The sequence below is a fragment of the Papaver somniferum genome, unplaced genomic scaffold (assembly GCF_003573695.1).
Source record: "Papaver somniferum cultivar HN1 unplaced genomic scaffold, ASM357369v1 unplaced-scaffold_158, whole genome shotgun sequence".
Taxonomy (NCBI): domain Eukaryota; kingdom Viridiplantae; phylum Streptophyta; class Magnoliopsida; order Ranunculales; family Papaveraceae; genus Papaver; species Papaver somniferum.
In genome coordinates, this window is record NW_020625264.1 from 1,267,994 (window position 1) to 1,292,765 (window position 24,772).

Consider the following 24,772-nt stretch of genomic DNA (forward strand, 5'->3'; position numbering starts at 1 on the left):
TTCGGATGAGTCGCGGAGCGAAAAGAGCAGAAAAGTAGTGAAAAGCCGGGAGAAATCACGCAAGGAAGCCGCGAAGAATGGTGCGCACAACCTCATTTTCTACACACAAAAACGCCTCCGTTCTCAGCCATCAGATCAGTTCTCAGAAGCATCCGACGGTCGCTCCTTCATAGAGCATCAAAATCTGAAGTCTCTGCCAAGCACCACAGCGCTGAAATTCCAAGCCTTCAGATTAGATCATATTTAGATCCTATGGTCGCTTCTCTGCCTGTTCATCACATATCGATACTTCCGGTTAACACTACAACACCTAACCTCGATCTTCGCCGTTTATTTTGTTGTATCAAAGCATCCGACGGTCGCTCCTCGCTTGCCTCCGCATCACCGTCCGATTCACCCACCAGCTTCGCATCCAGTGACTCAGATTCGCCAACATCGAGATTTGATATCCCGCCTCACACACTAGCAACCTATACCTATACCCTAAACTCGACCCATTCTTCTCCTCTTTCTTTCTTCTTCTCCCCCACTCCTCTGCAGAAACCACCGTACACCACCACCTTCACCACCAACTATCATGATGATTTTCAATCCCTTCATCAACATCACACGACCTCAGTGACGTGTGGGATTGGTGAGAGTGATTGCATGTCATCAATCGAGGACAACAAGGCTATGGAGAGGTAGAGAAAGAGAATTGGCATCATGGGTTGCAACTATCACGATGAATTAGGTAATTGAGACAACCTAATTTCTATTTTTGTAATTTGGGGAAGAACAAACCCTAATTTTGGGGGAATTAGGTATTTAGGGAAATTGTGTCTGTGGACTATAAATATGGGTGTGGGATTGGTGTAGAAACTTTATGCTGGACTAGCCAGTGTCCAGAACTTTCAAATTCTGTTAAATGTTCATGTTTCAGCTTCAATTTCAGTTATGTTCATTGTTCGTGTTTACCCTGTTAATGTGTTCATTGTTAATTTCTGTTAATGTGTTCATTGTTAGTGTTTATCCTGTTAAAATTTGTACTCCTGTTTAATCATGTGTTCTGTTAATGTGTGATGTTCCTGTTGATGTTTATCCTCATTGTTTTGTCACTGTTAGTGCCATGTTTAGTTTAGTGTGAAGTTTGTGCACTGTGAAGTGATGGAATGCTAGGCTAGAAGCCTTAGAAGCTTTGATTTGATTGTGTAATGGCAGAAATCAGTGCTTATAGCAAGCTGATTATCTTGCCATTCCTTTTGTATGCTTAGGTGCATTGTGTTGATTGAATAGTGGGGAGAAACTAGTGCTCACTAGTGACAATGAGCAAGCTAGTTCTCTTCCCACTCTAGAAGAATGCCTTAGTTTTGCTCCATTTCAGTTTCACTATCACCCTTGCCCTTGGCCTTAGGCCTTGGTTCATCTTGCTTAGTTCTTTGTTTCTGTCACTGTTTTACTTTCACTTCCATGTTCATTTTATTTGCTGATTTACCTCTATTGCTGCTACTTCTTTTCTTGTTACTTCCCTTGGCTTGCTGCAACTCTGTTGCTTCTCTTATTCCACTGCCCTGCAGCTGCTGTGCAGCACTTGTGCTGCTACTGCATTGCCTTCTCTGCTCACTGCTGTGCAGTATTGCTGCTGCTTTCTCTGCTCCACTGCTGCATTGCTGTTGCTGTTGTCTGCTGCTGCACCACTGCTGCATTGCATTTTCTTCACTGCCTTGTGCTGCTGCTACTTGTTATTCTTGCTGCCTCCCTCTGCAGCTGCTGTTGCTATTGCTGCTGCCAAGCTGCTGCTGCTGGTGCCTTCTCGGTGTTGCCTCTGCTGTTGTTGCTGCCAAGCCTGCAGCCAAGCAAAAGCCCATCAGTCCAGTTCAAGGCCTAGTTCTCAGTTCCAAAGCCCAGCTTTCAAAGCTCAAGTTCAGTCCCTCAAAGGCCCAAAGGCCCAGATCCTTGACTGAATCCAAAGCCCAGTTCACATCAAAAGACACTGAGCCCAATTCACAAGTGAACTGTTAAGCCCAAGTTCAGTTCCCTGTAAGGCCAAAGCCCATTTACACTTCAAAGATAACTGAGCCCAAGCTCAGTTCATGTTATTGATATCAAACCCATTAGTACTCAAGACCCAATTTAAGCCAAAAGGCTTCATAGCCCAATAGCAATTTAGGAACCCAATTAGCTAGAACACTCCAAAACACTCCCGATCTCTGTGGATCGACCCGTACTTGCACGAGCTACAACTGACGACCGTGCACTTGCGGTATTACTGTAGGCCCCCGTTTTTATTGCGCTTAATTTTATACATATCTCCGGGCCCACCAAGTTTTTGGCCGGGGATAATTTTTATACCCTTTTCAAATCCTTCCATGTAAGCTTGGATGCGGGTTATTATGACATGAGTTGGGATGAGCTATACAATTTGTTCGAGGAATTTCTTGGTTGGGATGCATTCAAAACTGAGTTGGAGTTTTGTCGCTCCGTTAAAGATGTCGATTCCGTTTTCATACCCAGTGGAAGAAATAAGAAGAATAAGAAGATCAAGTTAACTAACTTGAAAAGGGAATTTTAAGGCACAAAGGAGAAAGTAAAGGAAGGGCTGTTGGTAATGGATGAGATCAGACTGAAGCAAACCGGTACCGCCTACTTGCTTTATACTCTTGGAAGAGATATCTTTCCCGACCTTACGGGAAACAAGGTGAATGCTAATTATCTCCAATTGGTAAAGAATCTTGATACCGTTAACAAGTATGCTTGGGGAACGGCTTCGCTAGCTTACCTTCTGGACCAACTTGCGGGCGCTTTTAGGTTGTCAATCACAAACATTCGAGGAAACTTCACTCTTCTTCAGGTAATTCTCTACGATCAAACTTGAAAATTTTTGGGTCATTGTCAGGTTCGGCTTATTACTATGCTCACATATAAGCCGAACTATAGGTTCGGCTTATAATACTTGTTAATTTTAAGCCGAAGAATGATTTTGAGTTTTCAAATTGTGTCATCAGTGTATGGTTCGGCTTATAACCATGCTCACATATAAGCCGAACAATAAATCTTGTCAGGTTCGGATTATAATACTTGTTACGTTTAAGCCGAACCTGACAAACATTCTGGTTTTCTTAAATTTTGTCAGGTTCGGCTTATAATACTTGTTATTTTTAAGCCGAACAATGCACTGAGTTTTCAAATTTCCTTCTTACTTTGTTGTGTCATTAGTGTATGGTTTGGCTTATTAATATGCTTATTACTATGGTTCAGCTTCTTCCTTCTTACTTTGTTATTTGGATGTAGGTGTGGGTATATGACCATTTCCCAATTTTGGAATTGGCAAAGAAGCTTGAAAAGGATGTCGAGTGGGTTGATACAGATCCAACAACAGCAAGGTACGAGTATGAGGACTCGAAGAAAAGGAACAAAAAACAGGTGGTGGCAAGTTTGAGGGAGAAGTTAGATACAATGGGTGTTGATGATGTCCTTTTTCAACCTTATGTGAAGGAAGATGAAGAAGATGAAATTGTTGAAGATGAGGATATTCCGGTGGCTATGTACCATGGTCCATTATTTTATCCTTGTGGTTATATCATATACGATCCTCGGCGAATACTCCGTCAATTAGGATGCATGACCGGCATGTCTAGTTTGAAAATTATTCATTTTCTTACTCTTCCTACCTTTCGGTTCACTCTTCTCCGGTTCCAAAATATTTTCTTGGGTGAAAGGATACATGACCGGCATCATGTTGTCCCATAGTATTCGTTTTTGAGCTCGGAACATCTTCCTATACATCTCCGCCAACTTTTTCCCATTTGTCGTGTCCCAAATTTCTAGATCATCCTCGTCGTCTTCGGTTGGGAGAGGATCGAAGCTTAATTGTTTCCAAAAATGATCAATATCCTCAAATGATATAATACCATCCTTGTTCCGAAGTATGTCGTGGCGGCATGGAAGTCCCATAGATGTTTTCATACTACAAACACACTCTTCCTCCAAGTTGGCGCCTAATATCTCAATCAATTCAAATTCTTTCAACAGTTTGTCAATGCAAAGATGGGAGACTCTATGACTTAATCCCCATAGCCATTTACTATTATAATTCTTGTGTTTGAACATAAGGTTATGTTCGAAATCCGCTTTAATTCTCACAACATCACTTTTGAAATATTCATCAATTGCGTTAAATACCGTGACAAACGTGTCAACACATCCAAAAAGGTTCTTCTTCAAACGATAATGAGCTGACTCTACCATACTCGTGGCTTGGTTGTCGAAGTGTTTCTGTCGATTCGTGAAACAAGACACAAACCTTTCTTTATTAGGTTCCAACACATCTTTGAGAAAGTAAGTAATGACGTCGGGGTAGTCGGTTCTCCAATGTTTTATAAGCATTTTTACATTTTGTTCGTAAACATCCTCGGTGATTGACCATACCAAAGCATCACATTCGCCATGGAAAGAAGCCCACAACATCTCATTATGTTCATATTGTTTCAAGAATTCATTTTTTTTCTTTAATCGTGTCTCCAACGGTAGTTTAGCAATATTCAGTAATTCTTTCATCTTAAGTGGTTGAATTATCGGTTGGCATTTTTTCCTAACATTGCACCATATCTGAAACGTACAAAGAAAGTTGAATGCTTCCGGAAATACCTTGTTAATAGCATACATCAACGATGAATCTTGATCGGAAACGAACACTTTAGGAAGAGAACCCTCCGGGAATATTAACTTCAATTGTTCTAACCCCCAAACATAACTTTTTTTCTTTTCGTTTCCAAGAAACAAAAATCCACGGTGAACGGTGCCTTTGTCGACGTATGCCCCACAATGTTCATCAACGACATCTCATATTTATTAGTCTTATACGTGCAATCCAATATAAGAACTTGTAGGAAGCATATAGCCAATTGGACGCATTCCGAGTGGGCAAGAAAAAGGTGTGTGACTTGACCAAACTCATCCAAGTTCTTTTGGCAAGCATAGTTATGCTTTACCGCTAACCACATCACTTGTCGCATCACCATCCTACCTTTCAAATTGAGTCTTCTAATCTTATTTCTTGCATTGTAGATAGTTTGCATAGTCGACTTGTTATTCTTGTCGTCCTCCTTCAATTTACTAAGAATCCTAGACGGTAGCATACATGATCGTGTCATTTTATCCACTTCTAGAATCTCATGGGGTTTGAGTCGCGCTACTTTTGCATGTCCATGAAGGTCACGTGGACGTGGGTGGTTATGACGACGATCCATTTGTTTATTCATAACCCAATATTCATCATCTTTGTTCAAAGACTTATTCTTGTTTTTGAGGTTGAAAACAATCTTGAAATGGCACTTTGTTTTCTTCGTCTTTGTCCTATTCTTTCTCCCGGTCTTCCCGACATATAGAGAACCCTTTTTAACCTTGCTATCGCCGGTTCCACTTCGCTCACAAATCAAATCAAACCGATCCCCTCGGCTTTGTCGTCCTTTAACTAGTACGCAATTTATCTTCATCGCGTGTTCCTCAGCCCAAGACAGTGCTTCCGGTTTAGTTTTCCATCTCTACATTCATTCAAACACAAATAATTAGTAAGAAAAACTTCGGAATATTTCTACAACTTTAAGGTAAACACCAAGTTCTTACACACCAAATCATTTTGGAAGTGATCCTTAGTATCTTCGTGAATTACTTCTACCGGATCAGGTTGATTTTCCATCGGTACAGGTCCGACAAACGTGATCTACAAAGAATATCACAAGCTTCAATATAACGAAGGAAAAATTAATAGTGAGATTCGGCTTATACGAATGTGCCGAACCTTGTATATACCAAAGGTTCGACTTATACGATATTCATAATATGAGCCGAACCATCACCAATTATGTACCCAACAATTTTTAAGGGTATGTTCGGCTCATATGATTTTCATTATATAAGCCGAACCATTAACAATTTTTATTCCAGATATCTCAGCAATAGGTTCGGCTTACAATGGAAATTTCATATAAGCCGAACTAGTGTCTAACAAATGGGTTGGAGGTGCAATTGTTATTGGTTCAGCGCATATCTAAATAGTTTCAGTTAGCCGGACTGTTCATCATGGGGTTGGTTCGGCTCATAGATGTAAGCCGAACCTCATCCTGGTTCGCCGAACCATGATGAAAAAATTCAAACTTTTGATAATTTCGAGCTATAAAAGTGAGATCAAGCATAATATAGAAGTGTACCTGTGTATTAGAAGCATTGGGTTCCTCATCAATGTCTTCATCATCTGGATTTGGCTCATAAAAATCATCACCTTGAGTTTGTTCTTGAGTTTGAGTTTGAGTTTGTGTAAAATCATTCTCATAATCTAAGAAATCAGCCATTTGGGAATCATTGTTGTAGTTGATGTGTATTTTCCTAGGTTTTTTAGATGAATAATGACTCTCCTCATCCTCCATTGGATCAACAAATAAAATTTCTCACTTTCTCCTTCTCTTTTCTCCTTTCTCTCCTTTTCAATAAATTTTTTTTCCCCAAAAAATTTTTCATCTACACATATAAACCTTAAATCAGAAAATTATCTTAATCACTAAACAAAAATTTTAATCACTAATCAAGATTATTAACACTGATACATAAATAGCAGATTTGTCGTTATAAGAAAATTTGGTTAAGGGGCTTTCTCATTTTGTTAAGTAACACCCATTTTGAAATAGTGTTATATGCCTACAATGTTTTTGGTATGCCAAAAAAACATGCTTTAGAAAGAATTGCCTTCTATGACAGGATTTCTGATGGCACCAATTTTCCTCACGGCAGCTTGATTTGAGCATCTACTTTGCCCTTGTGCTCACTGAAGTAACATATACGTGGCCAATATTTTATTTATTGTAGCATTTGGAGTTTGACATATTTGTTTCAAATAGTGACCGATACAACTTTATACAAGAAGAAAATGTTACCTAATTAACTAAAAACCTCTCACTCTCAATCAAATCTGATCCCCATTTCTCAATTATTGGAGTTCTTTTATATTTTAAATAAATTGAAAATATAATTAGGTTAAAATATTGTGGTTCTTGTTAATTAACAAATTTATTAAACTTATCAAGTACATAATTAATAACTACTATTAGCCGTTAATTACATTACATTCTTTTTTTGACCTTCTTAAGATTATTCCCACACTAACACATGGCTAGCTTAGCTATCTAGTTGTTTAATCAGCTCATTATATAATCTCTGATCATCGAGGATCTTTCTGATTCTATGATCAAACTCTTAGAGCATTCATTCCACATGGATCAAGTCTTAAACCTACAACGTTGATGGTACTGAGTGTACGTATGATGTACAGAGGCGGAACCAAGTTTGTAGGGATACGGTAGCAAAAAAGAATCTTACCCATACTTGGAGGTGTCAAATAAGCTTTGCTAAAACGGGTAGTTAGCTCGGTTGGTATTCCCGTTCCTTAAAGGTTTTTTTTGTTCCACGAAATTTCAGGTTCGAGTTCCAGATAGCATAGTATGTCAAAATTTGATATAGAAGGTTGAATTAGTTTTTCCTCTTTGCGACATAATCAAGTCCTATATATCCGTCTCGGCTGAGGCTCGTTAATAGGCTAGCACGCCAACCGATTTAACCAATGTAGTACTGCGTTGTTAAAACTTAGCTTGTTAGCAGGGACGGGCCTAGCAAGGGGCTAACCCGGGCTATAGCCCGTCCCATGTTTTGGTCGAACAAAAAATTTGTATGCAAAATTTGGGTGAATATGTGTCCAGCCCACCCAAAATGAGAGTTTGATAGTGTAGTTTCTAGCCCAAGTAAATTTTAGCCCATAAAACAAGAATTCAGTTTAAAACATGACTCTTCTTCTCACCTTACTTATTTTTCATTGTTTTTTATATAAACTACTATTTATTCTCTCTATTCATGTGTTTTTTCTATGAATTTAGTTCATGTTGATATTTATTTGTCTAGTCTCTTATGGGAAAACCTCGACTTTCCCTAATTGTGCGGTTTGTTTTAAGAAAAAATTTCGCACCCTTCGGCCGCATTGGAAATGAATGATCTAGCCCTACCCAACAAAGATTTTTGGGTCCGTCCCTGCTTGTTAGGTTTCCACCTAGTTTCTTATAGTAATACACATTTGGAATGGTTGTATAATTATGCGTACGTAATTGCACACCCAAACACACAAATAAATATTATCAAAACCAATACCAATAAAAAATGACCTTCAAAATTATACAAATGTCATTAACCATACGGAAATGAGTCCCACGGGCTGTTACAAAATAAAACATCGGTTTTGGCATTGTCAATTTCACCGATTTGTTAAGCATTTTTGTTAATCAAGTAATACAGTCGGATCAAGTACATTTATTTCGTTATTTAATTCCCGATAAATCAACAATCTTGTCACATAAATTGTTATTAGTAATCCTAATTAAAAAATTATAAATCACATTAAGATCACAAACCAAAATGTAAGGTATGCATGGTCGGTGATGTAGGAAGGATCCAGCTTGCATATGAAGAACCTTATAAGCTTTGAGCGAATGTCCTCCATGGATTCTTTCTTCCTCTTCTTCATTCTCAAACGAATTATTATTATTATTATTAATAATAAATAGACATTACTGTATAATTCAACCCCAGCAAATAGTATTAATATTGTGACGCATGCATCTTGTGGTATAGGATAGTGATGCAATGAAGAAGAAATGGTCCAAAATCAACCAATAATATCGTAAACCAAATCTAACTAACGTGACAAACATGAATGAGCCTGCCTGCCTTTGGGTAATGACTCTCCTTAGCCACAAACTCGCAAGAAATATCAAAAAGTTTTTTCTTGCCATGTTTTGCAACTTGGTTTATACTTTATCATGTTTGCAACATGCTTCTTAATTATACTTTCTGATGTTTGCAAGTAGGGGAGAGGGTGTTGTTTAGGTAAGGTAAAATTGGTGCAACTACTTACACTTGCCAGTTAGGTGTTTAGACCATGTTATGATATAAAAGTGTTTTTGCTTTTCCAAAAACGACAATGTCAATATTAGAAATCAGAAGTAAAAATCTTTTGTTTGGCAAAAGGTTAATGTCTTTTTGCTTCCAAAAATTCATTTTGAAATCGTGTCGTCAAATTAGTATTTTTCGCTTTTCGAACTTTTAGAAATCGAAAAACACTATTTAATTTTAAGAAGTCGAAAAATAATTTCTCAATGCCTATTTAGAAGTTTTATTAGTGTTATTTTACGTATGTTTTTTTTTCCTTGTTAATCTTTGAATCCTGACTCTACTTTTGTCTGCAAGATAATTCGGCTGCATTATACTCTCACTAAATTATTTCTGTTGTTATCGGTTGTAATTAGTTTAGGTGTGAATTTTATCGAGTCGATCAACAAAACCAAACTATTAGTTGTGGGTCAAGAGGATTAGGTGTATAATTACCACATATGTGTACATCACTATGACTAATTCCTATTTGATTAATTAAGGTATTTCAAATATTTGCTCAAGCATTTAAATTTATCTAAATACGTGAGAGCTCCATCATCAATTGACAGTTATACCGTGATGATGATGATTAAATAGTTTTCTAATTTAGCAGGCCAACTCCCAGGGGAAAGGGCAATTTCCTATGCAAATATTTTGGCATTCAATTTTTTTATTTTTTTTCTATTTTAGTTACTATTAGCTATGCATGATTCAATGGGTGGGGTAAAATGCTAAATGCACCCTTACGTTATTGGTAATATCGTAATTTTCTCTCTTTCAACATAATAGGCTGGTTTCATGTGTAAATTATTTTGAAGCGTGTCTTTCATTTTGAAACCGAGGGAGTGATTAGTGTAAACAATTAGATTTTGACATTTTTACTGTATACATATTCCGTATTAAAACGATTAAAGGCGAGCTTAAAAGACTCTGAACTACTGACCTGAGAATATAGTTTATGGTACATTGAGTTATCGTCGAATCATGGTATTGTTTTTTTCATTATGAAAATTTCGGTGAAATTTTTATAAGACTAACAAACTCTAAAGTAAAAACTCGAACTACCTATATGAGAACCAGCTGTATAGTCAAAGGAACTATCCTAAATGGTTTACGTCTTGTTTGTTTGATCTGAATTTGGCTCAGTGGTTGATCCAATATGCATCATATGTCAAACTGGTTGTGTGTTCTTGTATCTGATATCTGATTCGGAGTCTGACTCGAAGTCTGATTGACTTAACTAGAACATCTGACTTTGAAGCATTTTTGAGTCGCGTACAAAATTGTAACTGATTCGTGGGGGAACATATCTAACTTAATTCAAAAAAAAAATTCTAGATTCGGATGTAATGAGTTTGATTCAAACAAGTGAATCAGGAAAAAAAAAGTACAAGGTTTTGATACGACACAACTGGGCTCACCTCCTAAGCAGACCTAACAAGCTGGACTAGCCCCAATCTTATCTAAACCATAGAGGATATTGGTGGAAATGGGGGATCCATCCAAAGAGGAAATCGATGGAAATGGAGATCCATCTAACCTTTCCTAGTGGGAATCGGTCCTCCTACCTCCCACCTATACTATGGATAAAAGGAGGTGTCTTTAACACTGTACTAGAAAGTTGTCGGCGAACAAAAGTACCAATTTTTTGTATTTTTCTAACTTGTATGGATCCGACTAATTACATTTGAAGCTGACTCACTACGTCTGACTGAGAAAATAACCAAATAATAAAATTATAGGAAAAGATGATTTAAGATAGATATGTGCTCATTAAATCAGATATGAAACGAAAGAAAAAAAATAAATACAAAATAATATCAGATTTCTAATACAAAATGATTTAATGATTTACAGCATGTATGCTTTTTGATGACTTGGTCCGAGTCAGATATCAAACCGTTTTTTTTTATTAAATCAGATCTGAGTCAAACCTAAATCCTGACTCGGATCCGTTTGAGACAAGTAATAAAATACTCTAATTCACGGGAACAAACTACTGATTCATATTTTTGAGTCAGATTTGACTCAAAAAAACAAACATATTGAATTAGATCCAAATAAATCAGATGATTTCAGTCGGATTCAGACGAGTCAGACCCAAATGAGTCACCATAAAACAAAGAATGTAGTGTCGTTGATATTTAGTGTGCAGCCAGGAGGCAGTAAAAAATCGGAATAAGCCATTTTACATCGGAAAAAGTCAAAAAAAATAAAAATCAATTTCTCAGCTTATATACAGATAGGAGAAAAACAAAAACAAAAACAAAACAAAACAAGAAATAATTTTCTCAGATTATTAATTTTGTTGTGTGTGTGGGGAGGAACAACAGATTGATCGAGTGGTCACGGAAGCTCTCCTCTGCTTCTCTCTCTCCAGAAGAACAACAACAGCCCTCTCTCTGTAGATTCTCTCTGCATCTGCTTCTCTGAAGAAGAAGAACCTGGAGATTTTGAATTTTTGTCTTTCTCTCTGATTTTTTTTTTCAATAAAGGCTCAAGCTTTGATACAAATTCATTTACAGAATCAATTTTTGGCATCTGGGGATGTTTCATTTTTGAAAGGGTTATTATAGTTGCTGATTTCATGAATGGAAGAAAAGGAATTACAGTAAAAGGAAGAAGAAGGAAGAAAGGGTCTGAAGGAAAATGCTATACTTGAAACAACCCAACAACAACTCAATTTATTAGGGTTCTTATAAAAAAAGTGTGATCTTTCTCTCTCGCATGTCCATTTGATCTTCCCTCGAGCGAGCTCAGCTCGGGGATCTCTGAGGGTTTTCATATTTTTCATCAATGGCAGCGAATAACGAGCTTGATCCAATAATGGGTAGTAGTTATTTTCTTCAGAAGTTTAAGTTATACGAAACTGAATCGGTAAATAAATTCTTCAATTAATTTCAATTTTCCTTCAATTTTCCCCCATTTTTGTTAAATTAGGGTTCTAGTACTCATTTTGAAGATCTAATTGGTGTTTCCATTTGCCCCAAATACATAGTTGTGTTTAGTTACTATTGATCTTGAACCGTAGAAGCCGTGTCGCCCGTGTTGTTTATTCGCGCATAATTGTATGTTTGCAGTATGCTCAGTGAGCATGGTAATGCAATTGGGGTTTGATTTTGTGATTCAGTGTGAAATTTGAGTGGTTTTGTTTTTCGTTATAGCAGAATTTTTATATGGTGGGAAGAGACAAGAGTAGAATGTTATGGAGAGTGTTAAAGATTGATAGATTAGAGGCGACTGAGCTAAACATTGGCGAAGATGCTACTACTTACTCGCAAATAGAGTGTTCTGATCTACTGAAGCGAATAGATGAAGGAAACAAGTCAACTGGCGGACTTAAGTTTGTCACCGCTTGTTACGGAATTGTTGGTAAGTGAGTCTTTGAGTATTTGTGCTTGAGATGGTTAAATTGTGTTCTTGCTTTACTCATTTGGTGGTTTTGTCTTGCTAGGATTTGTGAAATTTTTGGGGCCTTACTATATGCTACTTATCACGAAGAGGAAGCAAATTGGTGCAATCTGCGGTCATAGTGTATACGCTGTTACAAAGAGCGAGATGATCCCACTTCCAAATTCTACTGTTCGGGCCACTATGCCTTTTTCTAACAACGAGAACAGGTCTTTGTCTATTCTGTCTGTAAATGTTAAATGTTCGTAATATTTTTAAAGGGTACCTTAAAAGAATTCATAGTGAAAGGGGTTCAGTTCCCTTTTGTATTTTGACAAGAAGGTTAATTGATGTGATTCTTTAGTTTCGGTTAAATTATTTGTTAGTTTGGAACGTATAACATGATCTCAGGGCGCCTTTTTTGTGCAAGTAGGTAAGTCTTATGCATTGTGGAGATGATATAGTCAAACCCAACCCTGTGATAGCCGTGTGAATAATCCATTGCGTCTATGAATGTCCAGTATTTCCTTTGTCCTCGTTAGGTTGTACAATTAGGTTGTACTATTCAAATTCACGTTTTTGCAAGGTTAATATGAATACACATTTGAACAAAATCATGCATCGTAAGAGTTCATACTATTTGCTTCTTTCTCATGTTATGGATTACCATCTACTAGCTGTATTTCTGTTCCTTTTATATATCGTATGTCCTATGTATTGTGTTTTTATGTTCCATTCAGCTAGGACTTGTTTTCATGAGTTTTATGTTTGTGTTTCTTGTTGATGGCATAGATACAAGAAGCTCCTATCCACAGTGGATCTTACTAAGGACTTCTACTTTAGCTACTCATACAATGTTATGCGTAGTCTTCAAAAGAATTTATGTGATGGAGAGACAAGGAAGGTCCTATATGAAACAATGTTTGTTTGGAACGAGTTCTTGACACGGGGGATCCGTAATCACCTCAAAAATACTTTATGGACAGTTGCGTTGGTCTATGGCTTCTTCAAACAGGTAATCCTTTTCTTTCTGAGTGATGTGATTGTGTGAAAAATTTATATTAACTTCATAAAAGACTCTCCCAAATCTGCATCGTCTTAATTTGTTTCTCTTTAGTCATGGACCCATGGCCATGGTGCATTTATGCTCAAGAGTTTCTTAAACAGGCGAATCAGCAAATTCTAATGCACGATTTTTTTTAGGCTTGAAATATGGTGTTACTGATGGACTTTCCCCACCTTTGCATGCAGGCTAGACTTTCATTATCAGGCAGAGACTTCAATTTCACACTCATTGCTAGGCGTTCACGTCATTATGCTGGCACCAGGTTGGAACACAGCCATGAATGTTGAAATATTTATCCTGTTTAATCTTGAAAACAGCAGGCTTCTTGTCTATCCCTGATATTATTTCATATGCTGAGATCAGTTACAAGGGGTCTGAACATTTAATGGCCGTGAACTAGGAGATCCTGAAATCAAGGCAACCATCTGTCCCTATCAGTCACATCCGTGTATTCTTAAAATCATAGAGGAAATTTCTATTATTCCAAAAAGAATATGAAATTTCTGTAACGATCTGATTGGATTTATTTTGACATAAAACTCTTGATTGAGGGCACAAAATGGAGTAGTCTGACGCCGCTGCAGGTTGAGAGTCATGTTTTGTTTAACACCCCTCTCCCAGTACCTACCCAATACTGGCTCTTGTCAGGGGTCTTGGCACAAGGGCAGTACCGTGTAGGCATTGGGAGATGGGTGCTTCAGTTTGGTACCAGAGCCAAATAGTTTCTTGTTAGTAGACTACTTGAAAGTTATTCACTTATTTACGTTTACTCTTGTGCTGATTAGGTTTGAGAATCAGGTCCTGGATTAAAAGTTACCCTATTATTTATCTGGTTTATGGTACCTGATGAATTCCATTTGGTCGTTTGAGTCTAGTTTTGTGAATATCGTATTGTGTCCTAGACTATCACATGTTTTTTCAGCTCTTAGTATCGGATCTTTATATTCAAGGGGCTCATTTTACTTCTTGCTCCTTTCACTGTGTAGGTATTTGAAGCGAGGCGTAAATGAGAACGGTAGAGTAGCAAATGACGTTGAGACAGAACAAATTGTATTTGAGGATGTTGCTGAAGGAAGTCCAATCCAAATAAGTTCTGTGGTGCAGAACCGAGGTTCAATACCCCTCTTCTGGTCTCAGGAAACATCTCGTCTGAATATGAAACCTGATATCACATGTGAGTTTCAGAAATATAAATCAGCAGACAGAAAGTAGTAAGTTTTTATCGGGTTTCTACTGACAATTCTGTTCATCACTATATTCCAGTGTCAAAGAAGGATCAAAATTACGAAGCTACTAGACTTCATTTTGAGAATCTGGTCAAGAGATATGGAAACCCAATAATCATTTTGAATTTGATTAAGGTAATCTATTACAAAATTATAAATTATTGACGAATCAGCTAAAAATATTACACGTCTATCTACTTATATATACTCCAATGTCTTAAATTGATTTGTTTTTCTTTTTTACTTAATCATGGCTGAAAAAATAACAGACACGTGAGAAGAGGCCACGAGAGTCTATACTCCGTACAGAGTTCGCAAATGCAATTGAATTCATCAATAAAGATCTTCTAGAGGAGAACCGCCTGAGGTTTCTTCATTGGGATTTAAGCAGACACTCAAGGAGGTAAAGCCATCATGCTCAGTGCTTCAGCAATGATTTTCTTTTTTCTTGTAAGAAAATCTTGTCTAACGAGCAGTTGTATTCAAATTCCTTTTCAGCAAAGCTACAAATGTACTGGCAGTACTAGGTAGAGTGGCTGCTAATGCTTTGGACTTGACAGATTTCTTCTTCTGTGAAGTAAAGCAAGAGTTGGGACCCGAGGAAACAATAAAGTCTCCTCCACATGAGTAAGTTTTATCTAATAAGCAGTCAATTCAGAATCGAACCTGTTTGTCTTGGTGTTTAACAAAATTAGGGACGAAAAACAAATTTGATAGTCATTGTTTATGCATTATCCAAAATTAGGGACGAAAAATCAATTTTATTGAAAACCGATAAATATGCATTTTATTTCAGGACAAGTGATGCTTGTGATGGGTCTCCTGTGACCCATTTCGATGATAACGTAGAGAGTGCAGATAGCTCAGAAACATTCCCTGGTGAAGAGAGTGGTGAAACTCAAGGAAATCCCTTAGTGAAGCCACTACGATGTCAGAAAGGGGTCCTCAGGACCAATTGCATTGACTGCTTGGATCGCACAAATGTTGCACAATACGCCTATGGCTTGGTTGCATTAGGTCATCAGCTCCATGTCATAGGGTTTATAAATGTCCCAAAAATTGATCTAGATTCCCGTTTGGCTGACAATGTAATGCGGTTTTATGAAACAATGGGTGACACCCTTGCACACCAATATGGTGGGTCTGCTGCTCACAACAAGGTAACCACCTATGCTGATCTCTTGCAGCCTTGCTCCGTTTACTATCTTAAATTGACTCATTCACACCTGTGTTAAACAGATATTCTCGGAGAGAAGAGGCCAATGGAGAGCAGCAACCCAGTCCCAAGAGTTCTTCAGGACACTTCAACGGTACTATAGCAATGCCTACATGGATGGCGAAAAGCAAGCTGCAATAAATGTGTAAGTTCACAAAATGACTCTGTAAATTCTAAAATACTGTCAGAGAATAACACTTGTGCTGCCTTCGAAATCACTTGGAAAGGTAAACACACATGTAATGAATTTAATTGCGGGGCGATTCTTGCATCTAATTACCGAGTCATAGTATTTAAACCTTTTTCATTGCGCTAAACACATCAATGATTCCAATCCTTTCTGCACTTTTATACATCAGGTTTCTGGGCAATTTCCAACCGCAACAAGGCAGACCTGCGCTATGGGAGCTGGACTCCAATCAGCATTACAATGCTGACAGTATGAGGTACTAGAGTTATTACTTTTACAATAAACTTGTTTTGCCTTCACTTGAAGTAAACGATTTTTCTCTTTTAGATACCGTTCTTGATTATTATGAACTAATAAAAAGCTGATCTGTAGCTTCAAAATTCCAGCTATGTCAATTGTACAGAACAAATATGTGGTTATTTACTTATTTGTATATTTACTTACCTGTATATGCAGTACATATTTCAAAAGATCGTTTTCAGAAAATCTTCTTTCTGAAAAAAATCCCAATTCGCCGAGTACAGCAGTTGGAGAAAAGAAACTTCCTGGCTCACCCTTGCTTGAAAGAACACAAGGAAGTAATAAACGTTTTTCTGACTCCACTCCAGAAATCTCAACATGTGAAAGTGAAGTGTCATATAACAGGTTGGCTTCCATCACTTGTTACCGACTGATACTTTCTGCAACATATGTTTATAAAGGTCAGGGAAACCTGTTGAAGGCCATATGCGAAGATTTGGCTCATCTAATTATCACTTTTCTTTCAATTCTCCATTATCTTATTGACCAGCTGGTCCGTAAAACATTTGCTGCCATCTTTTGTCTCGTTCTCTTGGTTTAGACATCTTGATTTGTTTACTGCCAGAGGCATCCCATTGAAGTGATACCTCCAATGACTTAGAAATGTGAAATTCCTGCCACCAGTATTCTCTAATTATCTAATATTATCATATACTTGTATAGGCATACTCCATCAATGGCAGACAGGCGTCTTTTTCCCGACATGAGAAGCAACCAAATACTTGATGATGATTCATTTAGCTGCTCAAATTTTGTTGATCTTGAACTGATTTCTTCCTCTGGGACTTCTTGTGAAGAAGAGTCGTATGAAAGGTAACTTCTCCAATTTGGGTCTTTCTAAAAGACGTAATTATCAGTGCTATAATACATACAAGTGTCAGTAACACCATGTGTACTTAAATTGTTGCAGGTCTGAGCTCATAAAGTCTTCATTAAGTGGAATGTCTACAGATGATGTTTTGAATCCGTCTCCAAGTAATAGTGGATCCAGCATCAAGGTTTGTGATTTATCACATCAATGCAACTTATCATATTCCGAGGGATTTTTTTTCTCTACCCTGACTGAACCTTTACCCGATAAGAGACTATATGAATTGTGGTTCAGACATCTTTGTCGAGTAAAATACTGTATTACATCGTAATAACATGTTACTGTATTGCAGGGAAGAACACAGATAGGGGAAGAGTCATCAAGCAAAACAGTGGATGAATTTTCAGACAGATTTGCTGACTGGGTGAATTGTGGAGAGACTCTATGCCATTGAGGTGCATATACTAATGGTTCCATCCGAAATCTTGCATTTAGTTTCCTTCATGGCTATATCCATCTAGACACGTCACATTTCCCGCCAACCCCCACATTGTGGAATTGTGCACGTAATGGAAACGATAATTCGTGAAGGTCATCAGAGTGGAAAGCTCTGCCAGAGCACAACTCTCCAGCATTCACTGTAAAGATACATGTGCCACCCTAAGAGTTCTTCCTGTGCCACCCTAAGAGGTTCATTTTGCTGTTGCACCGCGCGCAAGAACAGCAGTTAAAAATTTGGCTTGGTACAGAACTACGAGGAGTAAATAGTAAAAAGTAAAGAAATATATTTTTCCGATTCAGCTCTCTTTTTCCCTTTTAACACCTTATCTATGGACTTAGGGGTCCTAATTCCTTGTAAATATGGTAGTGTCATCTCCAATTATATCGCATTCACAGATCATCTTTTTTTTGTTGGTAGGAAATAATTTGTTTCAAGCATAATGTTTGAATCACAGAACAGTATTCTCTGTCTGGCTCGTCTCATACAGTTTGTTCAAGCCTATGAATTTTTTGCTCCGCTTTGTGCAGTGCTCCAGGCCTTTGTAGCAGATTTAAGTGCACTTGCCAGTCTCGCCTAGCCAATGCGAAGTGAATACTTTTTTTTGTTCTATTTTCATGAGTGCGCCAGACCTTTGTAGCAGTGCAATGCAAAGGCGACGCATGAGAAGCAAGCTATTGTGATGGGAACTCGCATGCAAATTGAAAACCTTTAACAGGTGCAACATGTGCAAAATGAATACTCCAGGAGATGCAACATGTGCAGATAGTCATGAACAGAACTTGTAAGCCAGTGGTCGAACCATGTCTGATACGGAAAATGACAGTACCTTGATTCAAACTAACAGTTTAAGCAATTCAAGTTTCATGTAGCAGATCACACTTCACACATTGCCACAGAAAAGTTTGCTGGCTACATATCAGAGACATAAATGATGAGCAAATAAAATGACAACAAAAGGCTTTAACTCGAATAATCCTCTTAATCATTCATTAACTACAATTCATTAGTGTGAAAAGATTCATTCTGCTATGAGAATAATAGAGGTGTGCAGTATGGAACTAAGAAAAACCCCAAACATCTCTTAACTACATACTAACTGAAACAAAACTGGCGGAAAAGAGAATAAAAGGGTTTGATATAGCCTCCTGACTAAATGAGATAAGAGGCGGCAAAAATATAAGAGCTTATAATTCCCAGCCACCAGGTGCAGCCACGACGGTGGGATCAACTGGTGCAGCTGCTGCCTCCCAAGCTACTTCTCCTCCTTCCACGGGAACTGAATGGTAAATAAACAGAAGTAAGATCCCAGCATTATCAACGAAATACTAATGCCTGAAAAAAAACAAGAAAACATGATAAATAAAGAATGGATGCCGAGATATATTACCTGCATCAGTAGCCCAGTCTGCACCGCCACCAAGGGCTGGAGCAGCAACAGCATCACCAGCCCAATTGTCATTAGCGATGTTACCACCACCATATTCAGTAACACCATATTCAGCCACTGGAGCACCACTCTCATCAACTTCTTGATCCTTGGCTTCCTCAGGCTCTCTGTAGAAAAATAGATCCACCTGGAAACAACAATTGCTAAATAAGTTTCATCGATATTACATGCATTATTGGAACCCAAAAAAGAAAAGAACAACGGTAATACTCGGTTCACAGCACCATTCACCGTGAGTAGTTAAGCAGAATAAACATTAACTGTGAAACGGAAGAAATGACTACCTTTTGACTATTTCTTAAAACTACAATTGATGGAGGCAAAAAGATACAAAACACTACAAACTCCACAGTTACACAGAGCATCTTTAACGAAAATCACGGGTTGGACATACTTACCATAACATCCCACTTGTGTCCAGGTAGAATGGTGCCACGCATCTGCAGAACCATCCTTGCCAACATCCAGAAAAGGCACCCAATGCTGTTCTTTCCCTTGTTGTTAGCTGGGATACCGATGTCAACATATGGCATTGGTGAGTCCGTGTCACAGAAGGCAATTGTGGGGATGTTACCAAGAGCAGCCTCCTTGATGGGCTGCAAAATATACCAATATAGATCGAAATGAGTAAGCAGTAAAAACACTACACTCTCCATAAAAGCAATGCATATCAGTAACTGAAGAGAAAAGACATACCTGATGATCAGTCCTAGGGTCAGTAAGGATAAGAAGACGTGGCTCAGTGAATGACTTTTGCATCTGATTGGTAAATGTACCAGGGGTGTGTCTTCCTGCTAGTGGCTGAGCACCAATGTAGTGAGCGAATTTCAACACAGCCCTCTGTCCATATGGTCTTGCAGATTGAACAATAATGTCTTGTGGGTTCTCAATAGCAACAATAACTCTAGCAGCCATCATAAGCTTCTCCCATGTCTTTCCAAGGTTGATAATGTAAATACCTGACAATCAATCACAAACGAATCAACAATTCATATATCAAACCAACACAACTAACACCAATATCATCAACCCATATGAAAGAAAAAACGCTTCAAGATGACTACCATTCACAAACCAGGACCATTGTTATACATGGAAATCAAGCGATACAAAATTAACCACTACTGATTTTCATAACATTCCAACAGTCCTCATTGTAAGTGGTACTCATCATGAAACATTGTCAATAGCATGCACACAATATCTAGCAAAAACCCAGCAAGACTAATCCATTCACACATTGATCTAGACATACAATCTATAACCCTCAATAACCCACCACGACCACTCATCACCTCAATCCACCACCCACCACCACTATCAGTAAGTGTTAGTTTCTTTCAAATGAGAGGCACTGACGAGTCTCAAACTTGCATACTGTAACTAGCAAAACCTGATATGACTATTCAAAACATAAGATCAATAACCCAACACTGACAACCAAAATCCACCGAACACCACCAGCTTCACCACCACTCCCCACCACCACTATTATGAAGTGTTGTTTCTTTCAAATGGGAGGAGACACAAAATAGGTCTCAACACTAAAACATCATACAAACAACAGTAACTTACAAAACCCCAGTAAGACTTAATCCCATGAAGCGTTAGTTTCTAGAAACAAAATAAGTCCCAACACCAAAACAACATCATACATACAGTAACTAGAAAAACCCCAACAAGACTAATAGATCTAAACAAAAAGGTCAAATAAAAACACCCCCAGAACCCCAAAACATGAAATCAAGCTCTAGAAACACTAAAATCATGATAAGAAAGAAGAAATCAGAGAAAGGGTTTAGTTAGATTAAGTTTACCATCAGCTCTTCTCTTGAAGACATATCTTTCCATCTGAAAATTAACATTTTTGGTACCGAGATGTGCATCTGCAGCTAAGAGCATCTGTATATCTTCTTCCTTTTGAGTTAAAACTTTCGCCATGATTGACTGCTTGCTGCCGCCGTGGATGGACTAGAGTGAATTCTTCTTCTTGTTAGGGTTTTTCACAGCAAAAGGCGCAAAGGAGAAAGACAAGAATTATAAGGCCATTTATATAAAGAGCCCATTTGCACAAAAAAGCCCAAAGGGTTCATTTTTTGATAAGATGACGATAATGCCCTTGTTGCCTATTACCTTGTATGTCTGAAACTGACTCAGGAACTGATTCGGCTTGTATATTGAATTCAGAGTTACCCGAGTCAGTTTTCATTTTGCGCCTGACTCGTTGGGTGCTCTGATTTGAGGTTACAGGCTCACACATTCGGTACAATTTTGTATCTGATTCATTGGACACGATTACAATCCTACAATTTAATAAAGAATTTTGGAAGATGCAATAAGTCAAATTCGGATGTAATAAGAAAGACTCAAAATAGTCAATTGAGTTAGAAAGGGTTTTTCTTGTTCAACTGATTCGTCTAAACTCCAGTCATTATGTATGGATTGACTCGTTACATCTTATATAAAAGTTATCAAATAGTAGATTTGTAACTTTTTTTTAAAAGAAACAACACTAACTTTTAAGAAATGCAAATAACACTATTCATATGTTAAGTTCGTGTCAGGTGAAATCTCAACCATATTATTTTGGTTGTCTCGGTGTGTTTCTTACATTTAGGGTTATCCAAAAACGCTAGTTGTTGATGTTTGGCCGCCTCTTGGTTTTCACTCTCCAAATCTCGGTTATTACATTTAGGGTTTACTCTCCAAATCTCGGTTATTACATTTAGGGTTTACTTTTTATTATTTGTTTTATTAGTTAAAGAATCAGTGGGATCCAACTCTTATTACTTTATATTAAAAAAATCACTGGTGGGATCCTAAAATATGAGATTTGTTTATTTTGTCTTAGTTTCCCATAGTGCAAAAACGTGTTTGTTCATCCAAGTTGCTCAACAAAAAAAATGTTAACTGTCACAGGAATTGCCTCAAGGATATGGATCTTGATTAAAGAATTATCACGTGACTTCAAATTTGGTTGACTCAATATCTATGTTGTAATTTAAAATGTAAAATTAATTTTTCCGAAGAATTTGATCCTGACCTAGAAATTGTCACGTTCACCCAAAATTTTACCGACCCAAAACCTGCACTTTAACCCTGGACACACGTTGCAACTCAAACATTGCACCACAACTCCAAACAACCTTTATTGAGGTTATCTCCTTGCATTATTTTGCATGATGTATATAAGCTCTTGGGTTTGGAAACATTCCTTGAATACATGACAACTTCAAAATTTGTGAATTTTATATGACTAGTATGTTCCATTACATCTATAAATAAGATAAATAATAGTTTTCCATTATGTTTCAAAATTAGAATTAGAAAATTAACTCTGTTTGGTTACAATTTTTGTGCTTTCATAACTAAGATACCAGTGGAAACCAAATTGAAAGGTCGGCGTCATAAAAATTTTGATCATGAATACCTCTGTCGTCACTTGTTATGTAGATGGAGATTAGCTTGTCCTCTCCTAATTCTTGAGAAGATATTTAAATTGTAAAAAAAGTTAATAGCTTTAAAATCAATAGTTTCATGACACAACAAAAGTTTTACTCAATTTTATGGTTTAACCAAATGAAAGAGAATGTATACAACTCGATGAAATGAGCATTTTCTCGTACTATTGGTGAAAAGAAATGAATTTATTACGTACTAAACCATGAAATCTTGGTTATACCGATTAGTTGAAGTTTTTTTCGACTTCATCTGAGTTATTTATTTAACTCTATTTTGGAATTATTCGGAAAAAGAGATTGGTTCTAATTAAAAATTTATCGTGTGATATAAAACTTCTATCTTGATTAAAAATTGTCATGTGACTTCAATATACGTTACTCAATCTCTACGTTGTGATCTAGAATATGGATTTAATCCATCTGAAATTCTGAGTAGAAACTGTCATGATAACCCAATTTTAACTCAGAACGTATGTTGTAATTCAAATATTGCACCAAAAAAAATTCAAATATTGCACCACAGCTTGAAACCAACTTCATTGATATTATCACTTTTTACTATTTTGCATGATATGTATGAGTTTTGGGGCTTGAAATCCTTTCTTAAATACATGACAACTTCAATTGGTGCATTTTATATGACTATTTCTTTTCATTACATTTATAAATAAGAATGAATAACAGTAATCGGTCATATACAAGATTAGAATTGAAAAATGAATTGTTTTAAAATTTTTATAATTTTGTCGTTTTCATATCTAAGATATCAGAGGAAACTAAATCGAAAGGTCGGCATCATTGAAAAATTATCATGAGTACCTCCATCAAGATTCCAGAAGTAAATGAAGATTACCTTGTCATCTTATTATTCTAGAAAAAATATTTTAGGATTGTAGAAAATTTTATACTACTTGAAATTGGTAGGATCCTATAATGGCTAAAGTTCACTCAATCTTATTGTTCTAAAAAATGAAGGAGAGTTATATAGAACCTGATGAACAAATATCTTATTCTTGTATTCTCGATAATTGGGTTTGGGATCTGGAATCCTTCCTCAAATATATGAAAACTTAATTTGTATATTTTATATGACTAGTCTGTTTCATTACAACTAAAAAAAAAGAATAAATAACAGTAATCATCCATGATCCATGTATAATATTACAAAATGAAATGTTTTAAGTTCGTTTATAATTTTGGTGTTTTCATAGCTAAGATATTAGAGGAAACAAATTAAACATCATCAAACTTTCGACCACGAATACCAGCATCAACAATCCTGAAATAGATAAAGACTAGAACTTGACCCGTGCAGTAACGTCACGTCTTCCTAAATCGATGTTATCAATATATCTATCGAGGATAGTCTCTTTTCCGAAAAAAAAACTAAGTTGTGGAAACTTGGCTAGATCGACGAGCTAAGGATTCCGTGGGCTCCATTTAAGCTGTTAGTTTAGCTTGCTTTTATTGTCAAAGGTGTTGCTTTTGGAAAGGAGTAATTCTAGACAAACCGTGTCTAAAGCTATCCAAAAATCGTGTTGTGAGTTGGGAGGGTGGGACCCGTCCTCAGGGAATTAGCAGGGGTTCCATTTAATGGTGAGTTGGACCCACCTCATGTGTGTAAGCGGTTTTGGAAGAGTTTATTGGTGGGGTTTGTTTAGACTTTTTGTTTCGAAATTTATCCTCGGACCCAAAATCTGAACTTTGATTCAAATATTTGCGTTCGATTTTTATGGTTTAAAAATACGATCTGCGAGTTATAACCCCAAAGGCGTCGTTATCCATCTACAAAAAACCCGTCAAAACAAAAATAACACAAAAACCCAAAAAAAACAAAAGTAACACAAAGAACCCAAAGAATTTGATGAAACCAATTTGATTTCATCGAAAAATTGATGAAACATCATAGAATTTGATGAAACCAATTTTGGTTTTATCATAAAATTTGATGAAACCAATTTTGAAATTTGTGGTTTTGTATCAATTTTAAAAATTTGAGGTTTTTGTATTAATTTTGTTTAAGATGGAATTTTAATGGATCCTAACATTTGAATGAGGTTTTTGTACCACAAAATTGGTCACTATTTACTTTTATGACTAGTCTGTTAAAAATATGAATCATTGCCCACAAATTAACATGTTAACCCAAAATTTTATCCACCCAAAATCTGCATTTTAACCCACAGGTTACGTACCTTTTATTAATTTTGCATG

The 24,772-nt window shown here is 36.9% G+C and overlaps 2 protein-coding genes across 2 annotated transcripts; one reads left to right on the plus strand and one right to left on the minus strand.

The window, feature by feature from the left end:
• The first annotated feature begins 11,218 nt into the window (after window positions 1-11,218).
• On the plus strand, window positions 11,219-18,165 carry LOC113337246 (phosphoinositide phosphatase SAC3-like). Its single transcript, XM_026582958.1, has 16 exons — window positions 11,219-11,826; window positions 12,117-12,321; window positions 12,404-12,569; window positions 13,132-13,354; window positions 13,591-13,667; window positions 14,392-14,579; window positions 14,669-14,766; window positions 14,901-15,034; window positions 15,130-15,258; window positions 15,428-15,791; window positions 15,871-15,992; window positions 16,207-16,293; window positions 16,494-16,682; window positions 17,001-17,150; window positions 17,248-17,335; window positions 17,501-18,165. Exons 1-16 carry the CDS (start codon window positions 11,746-11,748, stop codon window positions 17,600-17,602), a joined length of 2,403 nt encoding a protein of 800 aa, XP_026438743.1. The 5' UTR covers window positions 11,219-11,745; the 3' UTR covers window positions 17,603-18,165.
• Window positions 18,166-18,582: 417 nt separating this feature from the next.
• LOC113337247 (40S ribosomal protein SA-like) lies at window positions 18,583-21,118 on the minus strand. Its single transcript, XM_026582959.1, has 5 exons — window positions 20,915-21,118; window positions 19,794-20,056; window positions 19,496-19,693; window positions 19,038-19,224; window positions 18,583-18,926 (listed from the first exon to the last, which is right to left on the minus strand). Exons 1-5 carry the CDS (start codon window positions 21,036-21,038, stop codon window positions 18,835-18,837), a joined length of 864 nt encoding a protein of 287 aa, XP_026438744.1. The 5' UTR covers window positions 21,039-21,118; the 3' UTR covers window positions 18,583-18,834.
• Between the last annotated feature and the right edge of the window lie 3,654 nt (window positions 21,119-24,772).